At 32.5% G+C, this 14,186-nt stretch overlaps 10 protein-coding genes across 10 annotated transcripts; 8 read left to right on the top strand and 2 right to left on the bottom strand.

The window, feature by feature from the left end:
• Window positions 1–70: 70 nt before the first annotated feature.
• Window positions 71–1,972, top strand: OCT59_029683 (uncharacterized protein; the record flags this gene model as incomplete). The annotated part of the gene is made up of 4 exons (XM_066145566.1): window positions 71–110; window positions 182–1,008; window positions 1,083–1,529; window positions 1,619–1,972. 4 exons carry the CDS (start codon window positions 71–73, stop codon window positions 1,970–1,972), a joined length of 1,668 nt encoding a protein of 555 aa, XP_065994821.1.
• Window positions 1,973–2,224: 252 nt separating this feature from the next.
• Window positions 2,225–4,042, top strand: OCT59_029682 (uncharacterized protein; the record flags this gene model as incomplete). The annotated part of the gene is made up of 3 exons (XM_066145559.1): window positions 2,225–2,575; window positions 2,639–3,524; window positions 3,591–4,042. The coding sequence occupies 3 exons, from the start codon at window positions 2,225–2,227 to the stop codon at window positions 4,040–4,042; spliced, it is 1,689 nt and encodes a 562-aa protein (XP_065994820.1).
• Window positions 4,043–4,222: 180 nt separating this feature from the next.
• On the top strand, window positions 4,223–4,522 carry OCT59_029681 (uncharacterized protein; the record flags this gene model as incomplete). Its single annotated transcript, XM_066145556.1, has 1 exon — window positions 4,223–4,522. One exon carries the CDS (start codon window positions 4,223–4,225, stop codon window positions 4,520–4,522), a length of 300 nt encoding a protein of 99 aa, XP_065994819.1.
• A 56-nt stretch (window positions 4,523–4,578) lies between these two features.
• OCT59_029680 (uncharacterized protein) lies at window positions 4,579–5,288 on the bottom strand (the record flags this gene model as incomplete). The annotated part of the gene is made up of 2 exons (XM_066145552.1): window positions 4,579–4,841; window positions 4,955–5,288. 2 exons carry the CDS (start codon window positions 5,286–5,288, stop codon window positions 4,579–4,581), a joined length of 597 nt encoding a protein of 198 aa, XP_065994818.1.
• An 894-nt stretch (window positions 5,289–6,182) lies between these two features.
• OCT59_029679 (uncharacterized protein) lies at window positions 6,183–6,620 on the bottom strand (the record flags this gene model as incomplete). The annotated part of the gene is made up of 1 exon (XM_025329233.2): window positions 6,183–6,620. The coding sequence occupies one exon, from the start codon at window positions 6,618–6,620 to the stop codon at window positions 6,183–6,185; it is 438 nt and encodes a 145-aa protein (XP_025175545.2).
• Window positions 6,621–7,279: 659 nt separating this feature from the next.
• Window positions 7,280–8,213, top strand: OCT59_029678 (uncharacterized protein; the record flags this gene model as incomplete). The annotated part of the gene is made up of 2 exons (XM_066145541.1): window positions 7,280–7,526; window positions 7,591–8,213. 2 exons carry the CDS (start codon window positions 7,280–7,282, stop codon window positions 8,211–8,213), a joined length of 870 nt encoding a protein of 289 aa, XP_065994817.1.
• Window positions 8,214–9,244: 1,031 nt separating this feature from the next.
• On the top strand, window positions 9,245–9,808 carry OCT59_029677 (uncharacterized protein; the record flags this gene model as incomplete). The annotated part of the gene is made up of 1 exon (XM_066145534.1): window positions 9,245–9,808. One exon carries the CDS (start codon window positions 9,245–9,247, stop codon window positions 9,806–9,808), a length of 564 nt encoding a protein of 187 aa, XP_065994816.1.
• A 1,035-nt stretch (window positions 9,809–10,843) lies between these two features.
• OCT59_029676 (uncharacterized protein) lies at window positions 10,844–11,384 on the top strand (the record flags this gene model as incomplete). The annotated part of the gene is made up of 2 exons (XM_066145529.1): window positions 10,844–10,927; window positions 10,998–11,384. The coding sequence occupies 2 exons, from the start codon at window positions 10,844–10,846 to the stop codon at window positions 11,382–11,384; spliced, it is 471 nt and encodes a 156-aa protein (XP_065994815.1).
• A 131-nt stretch (window positions 11,385–11,515) lies between these two features.
• OCT59_029675 (uncharacterized protein) lies at window positions 11,516–11,905 on the top strand (the record flags this gene model as incomplete). The annotated part of the gene is made up of 1 exon (XM_066145523.1): window positions 11,516–11,905. One exon carries the CDS (start codon window positions 11,516–11,518, stop codon window positions 11,903–11,905), a length of 390 nt encoding a protein of 129 aa, XP_065994814.1.
• Window positions 11,906–12,446: 541 nt separating this feature from the next.
• Window positions 12,447–12,785, top strand: OCT59_029674 (uncharacterized protein; the record flags this gene model as incomplete). Its single annotated transcript, XM_025326573.2, has 1 exon — window positions 12,447–12,785. The coding sequence occupies one exon, from the start codon at window positions 12,447–12,449 to the stop codon at window positions 12,783–12,785; it is 339 nt and encodes a 112-aa protein (XP_025175547.2).
• Window positions 12,786–14,186: the final 1,401 nt, after the last annotated feature.

Raw genomic sequence — 14,186 nt, 5'->3', positions numbered from 1 at the left:
ACGACAGAATAATTTAAATTTGCAGTGACAAATTTTGGCGCTTCAGAATAATCCACCTAATCAAGTAAACATGGCAGGAATACCTCATCCATATTTCGACTGGGATGATAGTATCCCAGACTTTCTTGCACAACTTAGACTAGACTTGCAGAATCGGGAATAGATCCAAATGATAATGTAGCAGGTCCTCCAACAGGAAGAGATAATGCAATAGGACATTTAAGAGCCTGTATGAGAGGAAGGACTTTAAAATGGTTCGATGATGAGATTACTACAAAGCAGAATTGGGAGGTAACTAACTTATTCGATAATACAGGGCAGGCTAACTTAGTTGCAGTAAATGGGCGAACTGCAGTACAGATAGGAGCTAATGCATTAAATGAGGCTGTTGGCCAACCAGGAAATGCAATAGTCAAGTTAAGAGCTGTAGAAGATGCTTGGAATGAAGACTGGCGTATAGCAGGTGGCCATCCTACTAATGCTCCTGTAAATGCACCAAATGCTAATGCTGGAAATACAATAGTTGTAGCTGGTATTCGATTTGGTCAAGCCGTATGGTGGCTAAAAACTCATTTCCCTACAGTAGAAGAGGAACTTCGGGATTTGATGTATGGAACAATCAGAAAGGGAGACTTGACTATAGATGAATTATATAGAAAAATATTACGAATAGGTAGACGAGCCAACTATAGACCTGAAGAATTACGTAGAAAGTTCTTAGATGCTTTACCACTTTTATGGCTTGAAAAAGCTGAGGATATTGATGAACATTTGCCATTGGATGAATTAGCTAAAAAGCTTTATGAGATAGAGTTACGCCGAATAGCAAGACATAAAAAAGATAGATTACCTGACCCTCTAGTATCTAATCGAGCATCTCGGCAAATATATGAACCTTCACCTGTTTTAGCCCCACAACAACAAGGAATATCTTTAGAAGATATGCAAAAAGCAATTCAGAATGCATTAGCACAACAAAAAACTGAAAACCAGACATTAGTAAAGAAAGTTAAGAATTACAATCTCAAATGACTCAACAAGCGCAAGTACCTGCTCCACAAACTGTTAAACCTATTAGACAGCCGAGAGGTCCACCATCTTCATTGAAAACAGAGGAAGGTCTCAAGAATTATTATGTATCAGAATACTTAAAAGAAATAGGTTTATTAAGTAAGGAAGATTTAGACTCAGATTATCCTGTAAAATCTTTTCAAAGACCTCGTCCACAGCGAAACAATAATTCTGCTAGATTTGATAGGATTGAAGAAGGACTTGAAGAAACTCGGAATAATGTAAATCAGTTAGCTGATCTATTTCAGAAAAAAATATTTATACAAAAATGTGGAATTTGTGAAGAAATGGGCCATAGCAAGGGAAGTTGTCCAAAAAGACCAATAGCTCAATCTAAATTAACTCGGTCATATTTTACGCCTCTTACACCTATAGTCCCTCCCGATTCAGATGGTGAGAAAAATGGTGGGGGTGATTATGATGAGGACGATAATAGATGGATTGGATATGACCCACCGGTAAAAAAAAACAGGTAAATGATAAGTTGTCCAGTGATACTAATGCAATCTCACCCCTAGAATCTAGCCAACCTGAAACGTACGATCAGCTATTGTCTAAGCTCTCACCACCAATACGAAAAATGTGCTTGTCTCGAAAGGTTCAGGAGGAGGAATCAAAAGAATCAGATGAGTGGTTGTCATCTTTACAATATCTGAATACTATTATAAATGACTTAACTATTTCTAAATCTTTTTTAGATACCGCCAGTGAGTTCGGTGGTATAAATGACCCAGCAATCAAGGCGCTTAGATGGAAGGCTGATAAACCATCTAATTTTGCTATAAAGGGCAATTCCAAGTATACATATCCGCGGATCTATACCCTAACCCCAATTTTTTGGTATAACCCCAAATTAGTAGACCAATCATATAGTGCATGTAGCGACGGTCAATCAATTTGACACTACCAGCTAATAACCAAAAATTCCGCAACTATTTTTATTTTTTCGTTTAAAATATTTAATATTTATTTTTAATTTGATTAAATAATATTTTAAAAAAATAATCGTGTTGTACCTATTTTTGATATATTTAATTTTGACGATCTATTATACGTGTAACAAAATGTACATTTAAGATGATCGATCTATGGCAAAATGCACGTAAAAAATTTTTTTAAAATATCGTTTATAGTTTACTTTTATTTTTTTACAATGGTAATAATTGAGGAAATTGGCAATTACCCAGAAGATGACACTATTATCTATAAACAGAGGAATGAAAAGGGAATAGTTAATCGGAGTTTTACCTATAAAATAATTACAGTAGGAAAATACCCAGATAAAAAGATTCTTCAAGTTACTTGTGCACCAAACTGTTATCCTATTCCTGATGATTACAAAATACAAACAAAGTGGAAACGCGGAAATGAAAACAAGGTAATTCAATGTATAATTACATATCAAGACAACAAACCTTTGTATTATATACAATATGGTGAAAATTTTAGTGAGCAAGTTTTTTCTAAGTCGTCAGCTACCAATACTGCTGGTTTGTTACATAAGGTAAAGTGGTTATAATTAAATTTGTATATTTAAATATTTCATTAATTTATAATTTTTCTATAGAAATTTACCGAAAGTAATGCCAAAACATCAGGAATTTTACTTTTTGGATTACAACTTAATAAATTAAAAGAATATCAAGAAACGAAATCAGTCAAACCACACACAAAGATTTTGAAGCCTGTTAATGAGATGACAACTTCTGGATTGACAAAACGAGCAACGAAGATATCATCTAAAGTGTCAGAACAATTTTCAGAAATTGCCAACAATTATTATCTTTCAGAAGATGTTCCGTTATTGAAATCAATAGAATTTAGCGTTAAAGATAAAAGATATGATATCTATTATGGAAAAGAAAATCAAGTTTTAAAACATAAAAAAGAAGTTGCAATTGTAAGAGCAATGGATAAAAGCAGAATTTCGCGTGATGGATATAGATATCTTACGGCAATTGAGCCAAATTTACCAAAAGAAAATGCAATATCTGAGCAAAAAGTCTTTATTAACAATTTAATGGAACAAAATGTTAAAATTAAAATTATTAATATTGAAGCAACAGCAGTAGTGGATCCTGATGAAGTACCACATATTATGGATGAAAATATTGTAGAAACAGTTATTAATTCAGTGGGTAAAGCAGGAGTTCGAAGTATTAAAGAAATTTTAATATTTCTAATACCAAGTTTAGTTAGAAAAAATATTTTAAATTCATCACAACCTATTATTTCAATTAGAATTTCAGGGGATGGAAGAAATGTTGGCCGAAAGGTTAAGCATGTTATGATTACATTTGCAATTCTTAACCATAAAAAAGTTCTTTTTTCCCTTGAATATCATTACACTCTTATTCTTTATCCTGGGTCTAAAGAATATAATACTTTGGATATAACTACGAGGTTATTAAGAGAAGAATTATGGCAGCTAAAAAATCAAGGACTAACTATTGGTAATGTACATTGGAAATTTGAATTATATTTTTCTTCTGATTGGAAGTTTTTAATTACCTGTTTAGGATTTAATTCTCCAACAAGTAACTATTTTTGTCCTTGGTGTTTAATTAAAAAGAATCAACATAGCGATTTAGATGCTAATTGGACAATCTCAAAAAATATGAATAATCTGAGAAATAATTATACCTTTTATTCAGGTCATCATAAAAAGCCATTGTTTGATATGATTGAAATAGAAAATTATTTAGTTGATGAATTACACGTTATGTTAAGAATTACCGATAGACTTTGGATCTTAGTAATACATGAGATAATTGAATCAGGATTTTTTGATATAGCACGTGAAGTTATTATTAAAGAAATGCAGCGTATTGGTGTTCGCTTTCAATTTTGGCAAGAAAGAGATTCCAACAAATGGTCATATACTTCGCTTATGGGACAAGAAAAACTTAAAGTATTACGTAATTTTAACTTAGAAACAATTCTAGAACCTACTCGAGCAAAGGTGATATGAAAATTATGGGATGATTTCAATGATCTTTATAGTGCTTTAAAAAATGAATATACTGATCCTATAGAATTTCAATCAGCTGCTAAAGCATGGCTTAATTATTTTCTTACTCCTTCAATTGGAAATCTGGAAGATTCTGATTTTATTAAAGGCCTTTATTGACCTGTTGATATCACTCCATATATGCATGTATTAGTATGGCATATATGGGAATTTATGGAAAAACATAATAAATGGGGTATTAAATCTTTTTCCTGTTCTTTAGTTGAAAAGAAGAATCATATGCAAGTATCATTTTTTTTTCGCAAAACTATGAAAGATGGAGGCAAGCTTGTTAATTCTAAGGCTGCAATAGTAGAAATTCTTGAAGAAGAAAACAGATCACTTTATGAATTATCTGATAATATTTCTTTTATTTGTGATAGACCTCAAAAAATTAGAATTATCAATAAAAAAATTAAACCTAATAGAGTTCAAATTTAAAATAAAATTTCACATTTTATTTTTCTAAACAAACCAATATTTAAATTTCCAAATGATCAATTTAGACTTCTAATTTGAGATATATAAAAATTCATAGTAATATGTCCAGCATAACAAAAATTATCATTAATTTCATGATCCTTTCTTTCCCTCCACTCAATAATAACTTCCCCTCTTTTGTAACGAGATTTTCTTTTTATATTTTTCTTGCCAAATGCTCTTTGATTAGCAAGTACAACTAAAGGATTAGTTTCGCTTGTTTTTACTCTATTGTGTTCAGCAGAAAAATTACGCGATCCATTTGATTGATCTAGTAAGACTATGTATGTTTTTTGTCCTTGGTCATAATGTTTTATTGACCATTGTTCGTCATTAAAAATATAATTTAATTGTTTTTTCCCCAACTCCCTTGAAAAAAACATTTGTAAATACCTCTCTTGGCTTGAAAAGAATGAATAAATCCACGAAAAATTGAAAAAAACTGACTCTTTGTACAGGGAAAAGAAACCGTTTGACGCCCAGCCTTGGTATGATTTTTGCTTAATTTTTTATGAATATAATATACAAAAATTTCCTGAAATTCTTTAATAGTTTGTGACAGCAACATGTCAATATGTTCTGTAAGTCTATTATATTTACTGATAGTTTTGCGATGTAGTAACAAGCCACGTTCTGAATGAAATGAGCGAAGGCATACTTTACAAAGAAAATTTGGCAGAGAAGGTGGTTGGGTAGAAGAGGAAAGATCACTAGAACTTGACTCCATTACGTGTTAACTAGAAATATAAAAAAAATTTATTAATATTAACGTTAAATATACTCTACAGAACATTCTTATTATTATATTAACGCTAAATACACCTTACCCAAACTAAAATATTGTTCTAATTAGCCAATTCCTTTTGTATTTATGAGTTTTGACTAAGAAAATTATAAAAAACATATTAATACGTATAATACAAACAACAGACTCTAAAAACAAAATAAAGCGAAATTGCACTAAGTATAATTTAAAATACCTTAATGGACATTGCCTCATTAAAAAGGTTGGATGGGTTTTGAAAAGCGTCGATGGGTTAGACGCGGTTTTTACTATGTAAATTTTTTTTTTAGTACACGGGCATTATTTTTATTGTTATTTAGTTTATCGATCACTCGTGTTTGTTACACCAAAAATCATATGAATAAATCCATTTTAGGGACCGCAAATTTGGCCCAATTCTAAGGATCTGCGGATATGATTACCGATTCATTAGGATAGTATACAGACGTGCCAGTTACTTTGAAGGATAAAGAAGATAAGACGGTCACAGTTATTGGAAGTTTTGTTCGTATTGATAATGATGAAACAGAACCAATGCTATTTTTTGGTATGACAAACATTCGAAAGGTTCAAGGCATTCCCGATCCAAATAAAAACCAGTTTCGCATAAAGTTACATGGAAAGGCATATATTATCCCAACCTTTAGTAAGGCTCCAGTAGTCAAAGATCCGCCAAAAAAAGATCAGGACCAAACATCTACCAACTCCTCTAGCCCAAATAGTGAAGAGGACTTAAAAAAAAATGCGTAAAGCTTGAAGAGCAACTATTAAAAACTGAGAGATGGCTTGACATGGCATTAAATGCAGGTAATATTCTTGCAGAAAAATGCTTACGACTTATAGAGAATAGATCGGATGCATGACAGCTTCTCTAGTAATATTTACTAATTTATTAAGATCAAATTCCCGTCTAGATGTATCATCTTTAAAAGAATTGGCTACTTTATCTGCAGAAGAAGATTCGTCTTTTGGCTTTATACTAGCCTTTTTTTTCCGACTAACTTTATCTTTTCGCTCATTAGTTACTGTATTCAGACCATTAGAATTTGCATCATTCTCATTATCCATAGGATATTCCGTATGAGTGATCCCGTCTTCTTGTATGATAGTGGAAGAGGAAGTATCATGTAAAGATTCCTGATTATTTTCTGAAATCTGGTCAGAGATGCTAACAGATTCTATGATTCTACGCCATTTCTCGGTAGGTTCAGGAGGCCTCTTATTATCAATTATTTTTTGATATATTGTTGATCCTATACGATGCTTTTTACACATAATACGCCGAGCATCTGGAATATTATTCTGAGCATTTCTAATTTCTTCAATAGCTTCAGATGATAAGCATCGGGCATCTGATCTAAGAAATTTATGAGTATGGGTTGTTTGTTTTTTGCTTATAGTTTGCTAGTAATAAATCTGTATGATACTAAGGCGATATAAAGTTAAAAAATTAGTTCTCATATCAAAATTTGCTTTGATTTAACCCGGCCGCACGGCTTTTTATTTTTTTTTAGAAAAAATTTTTTTTTTCATTTGATCATGTAATACGGAAGATTTCATATATAAACATTTATATTAATATAGTTAATTTAATAAAAAGTCATAGACAGATTTATATATCAAGTTAATTACAAGTTTATTTCTCATGTTACTAACAGTTTATAGTTAAATATTGTTAATCGGTATGGACTTGGCGTGGGAAATTATTTTATAAAATATTTATATAGGGACGAAGAAATTTTTTGTGAAAATTTTTAAATTGAATTTAACATTATAAAGCAATATGTCTCTCACGTATATTTATTATTATATTAGAAAATTGACAATCGGCTTTCCTTTTTTTACTGCGCCACTAATAAAATTTGCACATCATGTATTTAAAATTAACGCGTTAAGAACACACACTTCAATCTTTTACAAACTTTTTTATGAACATGCCTTTTGTAAATATTCGTATCTCTAAAGGAAAGAAAACACTCCACAGATGGTATATCCATCCTATTCCTTATGAAATGTCAGTAAAAGATTTTTTCATAAAACTTGTTAATAAAGAACTATTTCCTGAATGTAATATAGCTTTAGCAAATTCTGAAGAAATAGAACGCGTTGAGTTAAATGAGACACCAACTGCTATTGCAACCCAAGTTAGCCCCAGCTGTAATATTGTAAAACTTACAAAAAGTGTGGGGACTGGGGATACATATGCATTATCGACTCAAACCTGATGAAACAATTTCCACTATAGGAACACTGAACGGCTTCACAATATTGATGCAAAATGCACGAAAATCCCAGTTATATTTTCCAATTTTCTCACAATCAAATAAGATAAATCGTAAGCAAACACTGCGCAATGATCTTGTTAATTGGATTCAAAATCACGGTGGAGGATGGTCTACTCAATCATATGCTGACACACGAAGAAAGGAGTTTATTATTAGCTTAACTGAAACTATTTGGTATATAGATATGCGCAATCACAAAAAATTTGAAGAGCGTAGTTATTATATACCTGACCTCTTTCTTGAGTTTTTTGATCGTGCAAATCCAGAATCATATAAGCAATCACGAAAACTCTTTGATGCTAATGAATTAAACTTACATTGCCAAGCCCTCGCTCTATATAGCACATCATCATGGATGTTAATAACGAATTTTAATTGGCTCCGTGATGCATTTGATGATTTTATCATTGCTATCTCAGGTTATACTAAGTATTTACAACAGCATCGCAATATTACTGCTATCAATCATGCATCAGAATCACCTATACGATCCATTGATCAAGCTACAACAATTAAAATTCACAAGCGAAATACAGTCAACTCTCTTTATAGTCACACATTTGGGACAGTCCATATTTGGTGATTATAAAGAGATGTGACTATATAAAAAATTTCTTATATTAGTACATCATAATTCCGGCCAAAAATTAACATAATTTTAGCCAAAATTATACTTAAAACTTTATTGTATTGTAACTCCTCCAATATTAATCATAGAGAGATGATCTTACCGCCATTCGATTCGTCTTGATGAGACGGTTCTAATGGTATAAAATACATCGAAATCCAATCACTAGATTAATTTCCGAAATTAAAAAAATATTAATGGTTTTTGTGTAATAACTCTGCCAATATTGATCCTAGAGAGACTATCTTACTACCATTCGATTCGTCTTGATGCGACGGTTCTAATGGTATAAAATACATCGAAATCCAATCACTAGATCAATTTCCGAAATTAAAAAATATTAAATAGTTTTTAAGTAGTAACTCCGTCAATATTGATCATAGAGAGATGAGCTTACCACCATTCGATTCGTCTTGATGAGGCGATTCCAACGAGCTATTAATTGTCTTTTTACAATCACTAGGTACCGAGATATTTAGCAAAATGTTAAATGGCGCAGTAAACGTAAATCAAGGAATATAATAATGCCGATGCTTAACATTTTGTTGAATAACTCATCAGCCAGTGATCGTAAAAGGATAAAACTACCACCATTCGATTCGTCTCAGTGAGACGATTCTAACAAGCTATGGTACATCTTTGTACGATTATTAGATGCCAAGTTATTTAATATATTCTTTATATAACTGTGATTATAAACGGTTCTTTTTAATATAAGATTTTTGAGGATAGGTGTGATAGTGACTATAGATAGATTGTGACTATATAGGATAAATTTTAATAATAAAGTGTTTTGAACATTCAACTGGTGTGACTATATAGTAGAATGTGACTATAACGGGAGTGACTATAGAGGGAGTTGACTGTACCTGGATTACACCTCTTGATAAATCCAAATATTATCATCTTGAACAAGTGCTTGTCAATTCGTCACTATGGAAACATATTGATATAGAAGAATACTTGCCAATTGATCCTGTGTAAGTATGCAAAAATATAATATATTTGGGCCTGTTTATAATAAAAATTCTAATGAAAAACTATATTTTAGACAAAGATTGCGTTTTATTCAGGGCTTATCTTGTGCATTTTCTTTCACTATTGGAGAATATCGATTTAACTCAGGAAATAACACTTTTAATATGATATCAATTTGGAAAATTGATGAAGATGCTAATGAAAGTATAATATTACAAGAACATACACGAATAATAACTGAATTACAAGCTGATGCACCTCGTTATCATACACGAACAATGAGGATGAATTATCTACGCACTTGTGACCTGCTCTTGCCAAAAGCCAAACCATCAGCACTTCGGACAATTTATCAAATGCTAACAGGGGATATTTCTGCAGCTGAGACTGCAAATGAAGCAAAAGTTGATGCGCGTGTTAAACTTGCTTTAGAACTTGGAGATTCAGAAGTTGCTATTGATTTACGAGAACATAATGATGGACAACCTACTAAATATGATATCTTTTGGGAAGTTGCAGCTCAATTTCTTGCGGAAAAAGCAGCGGATGCTGTTACTGCTACAGATGAGTGAAGGCATGATACTATTGTACATCTTGCAACTGCAATTTCAGTGAATAACCTTTTAACTCAAATTGAACGTGAGTGTCCACCTGGAACATTAATTCCTAGCGCTCAATGGTTACGATTGCAGTTTTGGCCTAAGAATCCAGCAAGATTAAGTAGTTTACAATTTACTAGTCGCTTACCTTTAAAATTTATGATTCAAACACACCAGTTACGAGCTTACCACCCAGATGTTCATTATGCATCAGCACTTTTTCGTTATGAAAAAGAATTTGCTGTGAAGTTTCGCAATATTGCAAATCTTATTTTTTTAGATGATAAACATCGTTGCAAAGTTGGTGAACCGGGAGGCTTTCCTGTTGCTGCTGTAGAAAGAGGGAAAAGTGTAGTTGTTGGTAAAGATACTACATTTGCAGTAGCAGATCATGATTTCACCAAAACAGGAATCATACCAAGTGAAGCTATGATATGTGATATACCCGAATCTATTAATGGTAATTTTTACAGGGGAAAAGTACATATTGGGTTAAAAGATCCAATATTTCAGCCTTCATCACCTCTCCGACATGCAACAGAACTTTACCATATATTTCTTAAAGAAAAGCTCTTTGATAAACCTGTGCTATGCCTCTATACAGTATGGCTTAAGGCCAGGGACCAATCGCCGTTATTTTAATATGCTTGTGTTCAACTTTCTTATATTTGCCTTTTTATTGCATTAGACCTTGATTATTTTGTTGCTGTTCGAACTCCACCACAACATTCATGAAAAAATCCTGTTGAACGTATTATGTCAATGTTAAACTTAGGATTGCAAAGTGTTGGATTAATGCGAGCTAAAATGAGTGGTCAATCTGAGGAATTAATGAGTAAAGTTGGTACAATGAATGATATCCGCAAAATTGCTGAAGAAAATCCTACCTTAAAAGAAGATGTTATTGCAAGCCTTCAAACACCAATTAATTTAGTTCGTGATGTATTCAACCGGCAATCTCTCAAAGATGAGCCTTTTAAAACGTTTGATGCGGCAACAGAAACAGAAATGGAGAGATTTTGGGAAGCAATTTGGCTTATTGATGAAAATGTTACTTATGAAGATCGTATTACAGAACATATAAAACGAAGAGTAAGTAAAAATATTAATAACAATAAAAATTATTTGTGAAAAAAACTGTCTAACATACTTTTGCTTTAAGCCACATTTGCAAGAATTTTTAGACCATTATTGTACAATGCGCCACTACTTTTTTTCAATTAAGAAATGTGGTGAACCAAATTGTACTATCTGCCGCCCTCCTCGTTGTCCACCAGAAGATTTTGTGCAACTTCATTGTCTTCCGGATCCAGTACCTGGTGAAGATTTACATTATAAATCATTTGAGGAATTATATGGTAAACAAACAACTGAAAATTACAGGCCCTCACTTAAAAATGTGAAGACTAAAGCGAAGGGTGAAAAAAAAATTACAAAAGGAAAGCATACTATGCCATTTTGTCCTTCTGCTGCATGTGCAAAAAACGTTGGTGTAGTTGTAAATTGTGTTGAATGTACGTCTTTTATTCAGTGCAAAGAAATTATCTGAAAAGGATAGGATATTATTGCAAGAATTCTTGGATACGATTTTCTATACTTGCGGAATGTCATTTCATAATACGTGCGATTTATCTATTGCTGTACCACCAAAACAACCAGATATACATGATGTTATAGAGGATGATAATGGAGTTGATGATCGAAAATATGCAAGAGGAAGATTCTAATGAAAATACAGACTCGGATATTGATGAAGAGGCTGATAATGATACAATTATTGATGATGGTGGAATTGATAATACAGAAGATCCTATCCAGGAACTGTTTTCAAGAGTCTTTGTTAATGACTCGTGGTCCTGTACATCACAAGTGGAGAAGCCATACTTTTCAACTGGTATCTACCCGGACATTTGTATTGAATGTGGGAATTCAAACATTGATAAAGCAGAAAAAGGTGAACATCCACGTTGCAGTGAGTGTAGTGGTAATACTGTTACTTCAAAGAAGCGTCTAAAATGGAAACAGGGTGACAAAAGAAAGGGAAAGAAAAGACTTCAATGTAGTTCATAATTGTGGTTTTTTTTAAAAAAAATTTTTTTTTTATTGTATGCTAGGCATTTACATAGCAGATAGTGTTACGTACAAATTTTAGTTTATCATGTGATATAGTTTAGCGCAATTTGATTGGTTAACGAAAAAAAAATAAAAATTTAAGATTCCCGTTCTGGTGAACCGGCCGGGATATGAGAACCAATTTTTTAACTTTATGTCGCCTAATAAAAAACTTGTAGAAAATTTATTTGATATTGGTCTGGCATTAGTCTGGCATTAGTCTGGCATTGGTTTGTTACATATATGTAGTTCGCTTTCTTTACAGTGTAGCGTGCTATAATCATGATTCAAATAAAAAATAGGTTTAGAATATATATACTTCAAATATCATATTTGTTTTAAACTAGTTTGTTATTGGTCTTTTATTAGTTTGATATTGGTTTGATTCTGAACTCCTTTTTTCCATATTCGAAGAAAAAATATACATATGAATGATAATTTCGCTGATGGCCGTCAGGAAAAAAAAATCATAAAAAACTTTGCCTTCAAATAAATTCATATGGCAAACATATATACGCTAAATGAAATAAATAATGGGACACCCTTGGTATCTGGCAATAAACTTGGAGATTCACCATTTAATCGTTATCCATCTAGCCGAACTGAGCTTGAGAACCAACGTTTAAAACATGATCTAGATATCGCTTTAAGCTCAGGTATTCAGCTTGGCACTAGAAACAGTCTCTTGATAAAAAATAATGAGAGTTTTTCAGAGCGTGTATGCCAGCTTGAAGATGAGGCGAGAGAATTCAAAAATGAGATTAATCAAAAAGAGATTTCTCTTGCAAGTACTAGGAGCGAGATCGCTACAAAATTAGAAGAGATACAAGCTCTCTAATCAAGAATAGAGGAATTAGAGCAGGATGTTTCTTTGGTACAAAAGAGATTATCAGAGATGGATTTTCTTAAGCGTAAATCTGAACTGGAATACATAAAACTATCTGACGAAAATATTAGTTTAGAATTGGCAAATACGGAGTTAAAAGATACACTGGCCAAAAAAAAGGATGAATTAATGCGGGTGAGAGATGATTTACTTTCAGCACAAAAGGTAGTGATAGAGAAAGATTCTCTTCTTCAAGAAACTAATTCTCTTTTATTAGAGCATATTTCAAAAACATCCAGCGAATCTAAGCAAAATGAAGCGATTGGAGGTGATAAAGGACTGGAGAAAGGTAACGAAATCACTAGCCCCGAAATAACCTCAGAATCGCCTTATTCCTTATTTTTTCAGCATGCAATCATCTTTATAATAGTATTACTAATCATATACATCTTAAGGTGCGTATTCTCTCATCTATATTCATCTTACAATGAAGAAAAAAATATTTCGAACTATAAAATACCCTTAAATAGAAATCAGAGTTATAGATTCCCAATCCGATACACAGAAGAACCAAAAGACAGGACTGCCTTCTATGAAACTTCGTCTTTTAGATATAGATGAGGTCACTAAACATGAATCATCCCGAAATATTGGACATCCAGCAATGACATGGCCTTTCAGCATGTTGGTCACTGGGAGAAGTGGTTCAGGTAAGACTAATTTACTTGCGAATCTTGTTCTTGGTGATAAGGATGAATATGTGCAAAGAGGGAAGAAAGGTGGGTCTCGCTACATCAAATGTGATGATCTAATTGTTTGTGGGTATCATCCTGATGAACCGAAGTGGGCATATGTGAGATACATATATAATATGATTTTGAAAGACCCAAGAGCACCTTACTATGAGAATATTAGTTTCAGTTATATTCCACCTGAAAGAATTCCTAGTACAAGAACATTCTCACCCGAAAGAAGTAAATTATTTATTTTTGAGGATCTGTGCTTCGCTCCAGATCATATACAAAATCGTATTGGTCAGTTTTTTGGGAATGGGCGTCACCGAAATATTTCATGTATATATATTGCGCAAAAGTATTATAAAGTCGATACATTCAAACGTGAAAACTCGACTCATTTAGTATTATTTAACTCTGGTAGCAGTATCCAAGACGTGTCTAAGATTGTTGGACGATATATTGATGATATAAAGGGTGCATCTATGGTTATTAATAGTTACCTTCGAAAAGGCGAGTTTGTTGTATTTGATCTCACTAGGCCAGAAGATGATCCTCTTGCAATCCGCCTAAGGTTTGACACTCCACTGAACTTACAAAAGGAGATAGAGGCTAGGCAGAAGCACAAGAAAAAGAGTGTCTCAGCTAATGAGTAAAATCTAATTTCATAGATACTAAC

This window comes from Rhizophagus irregularis, chromosome 9, assembly GCF_026210795.1.
Source record: "Rhizophagus irregularis chromosome 9, complete sequence".
Classification (NCBI taxonomy): domain Eukaryota; kingdom Fungi; phylum Glomeromycota; class Glomeromycetes; order Glomerales; family Glomeraceae; genus Rhizophagus; species Rhizophagus irregularis.
Note: the sequence above shows the minus strand (reverse complement) of the source record. Positions and strands in the feature narration are given on the sequence as shown.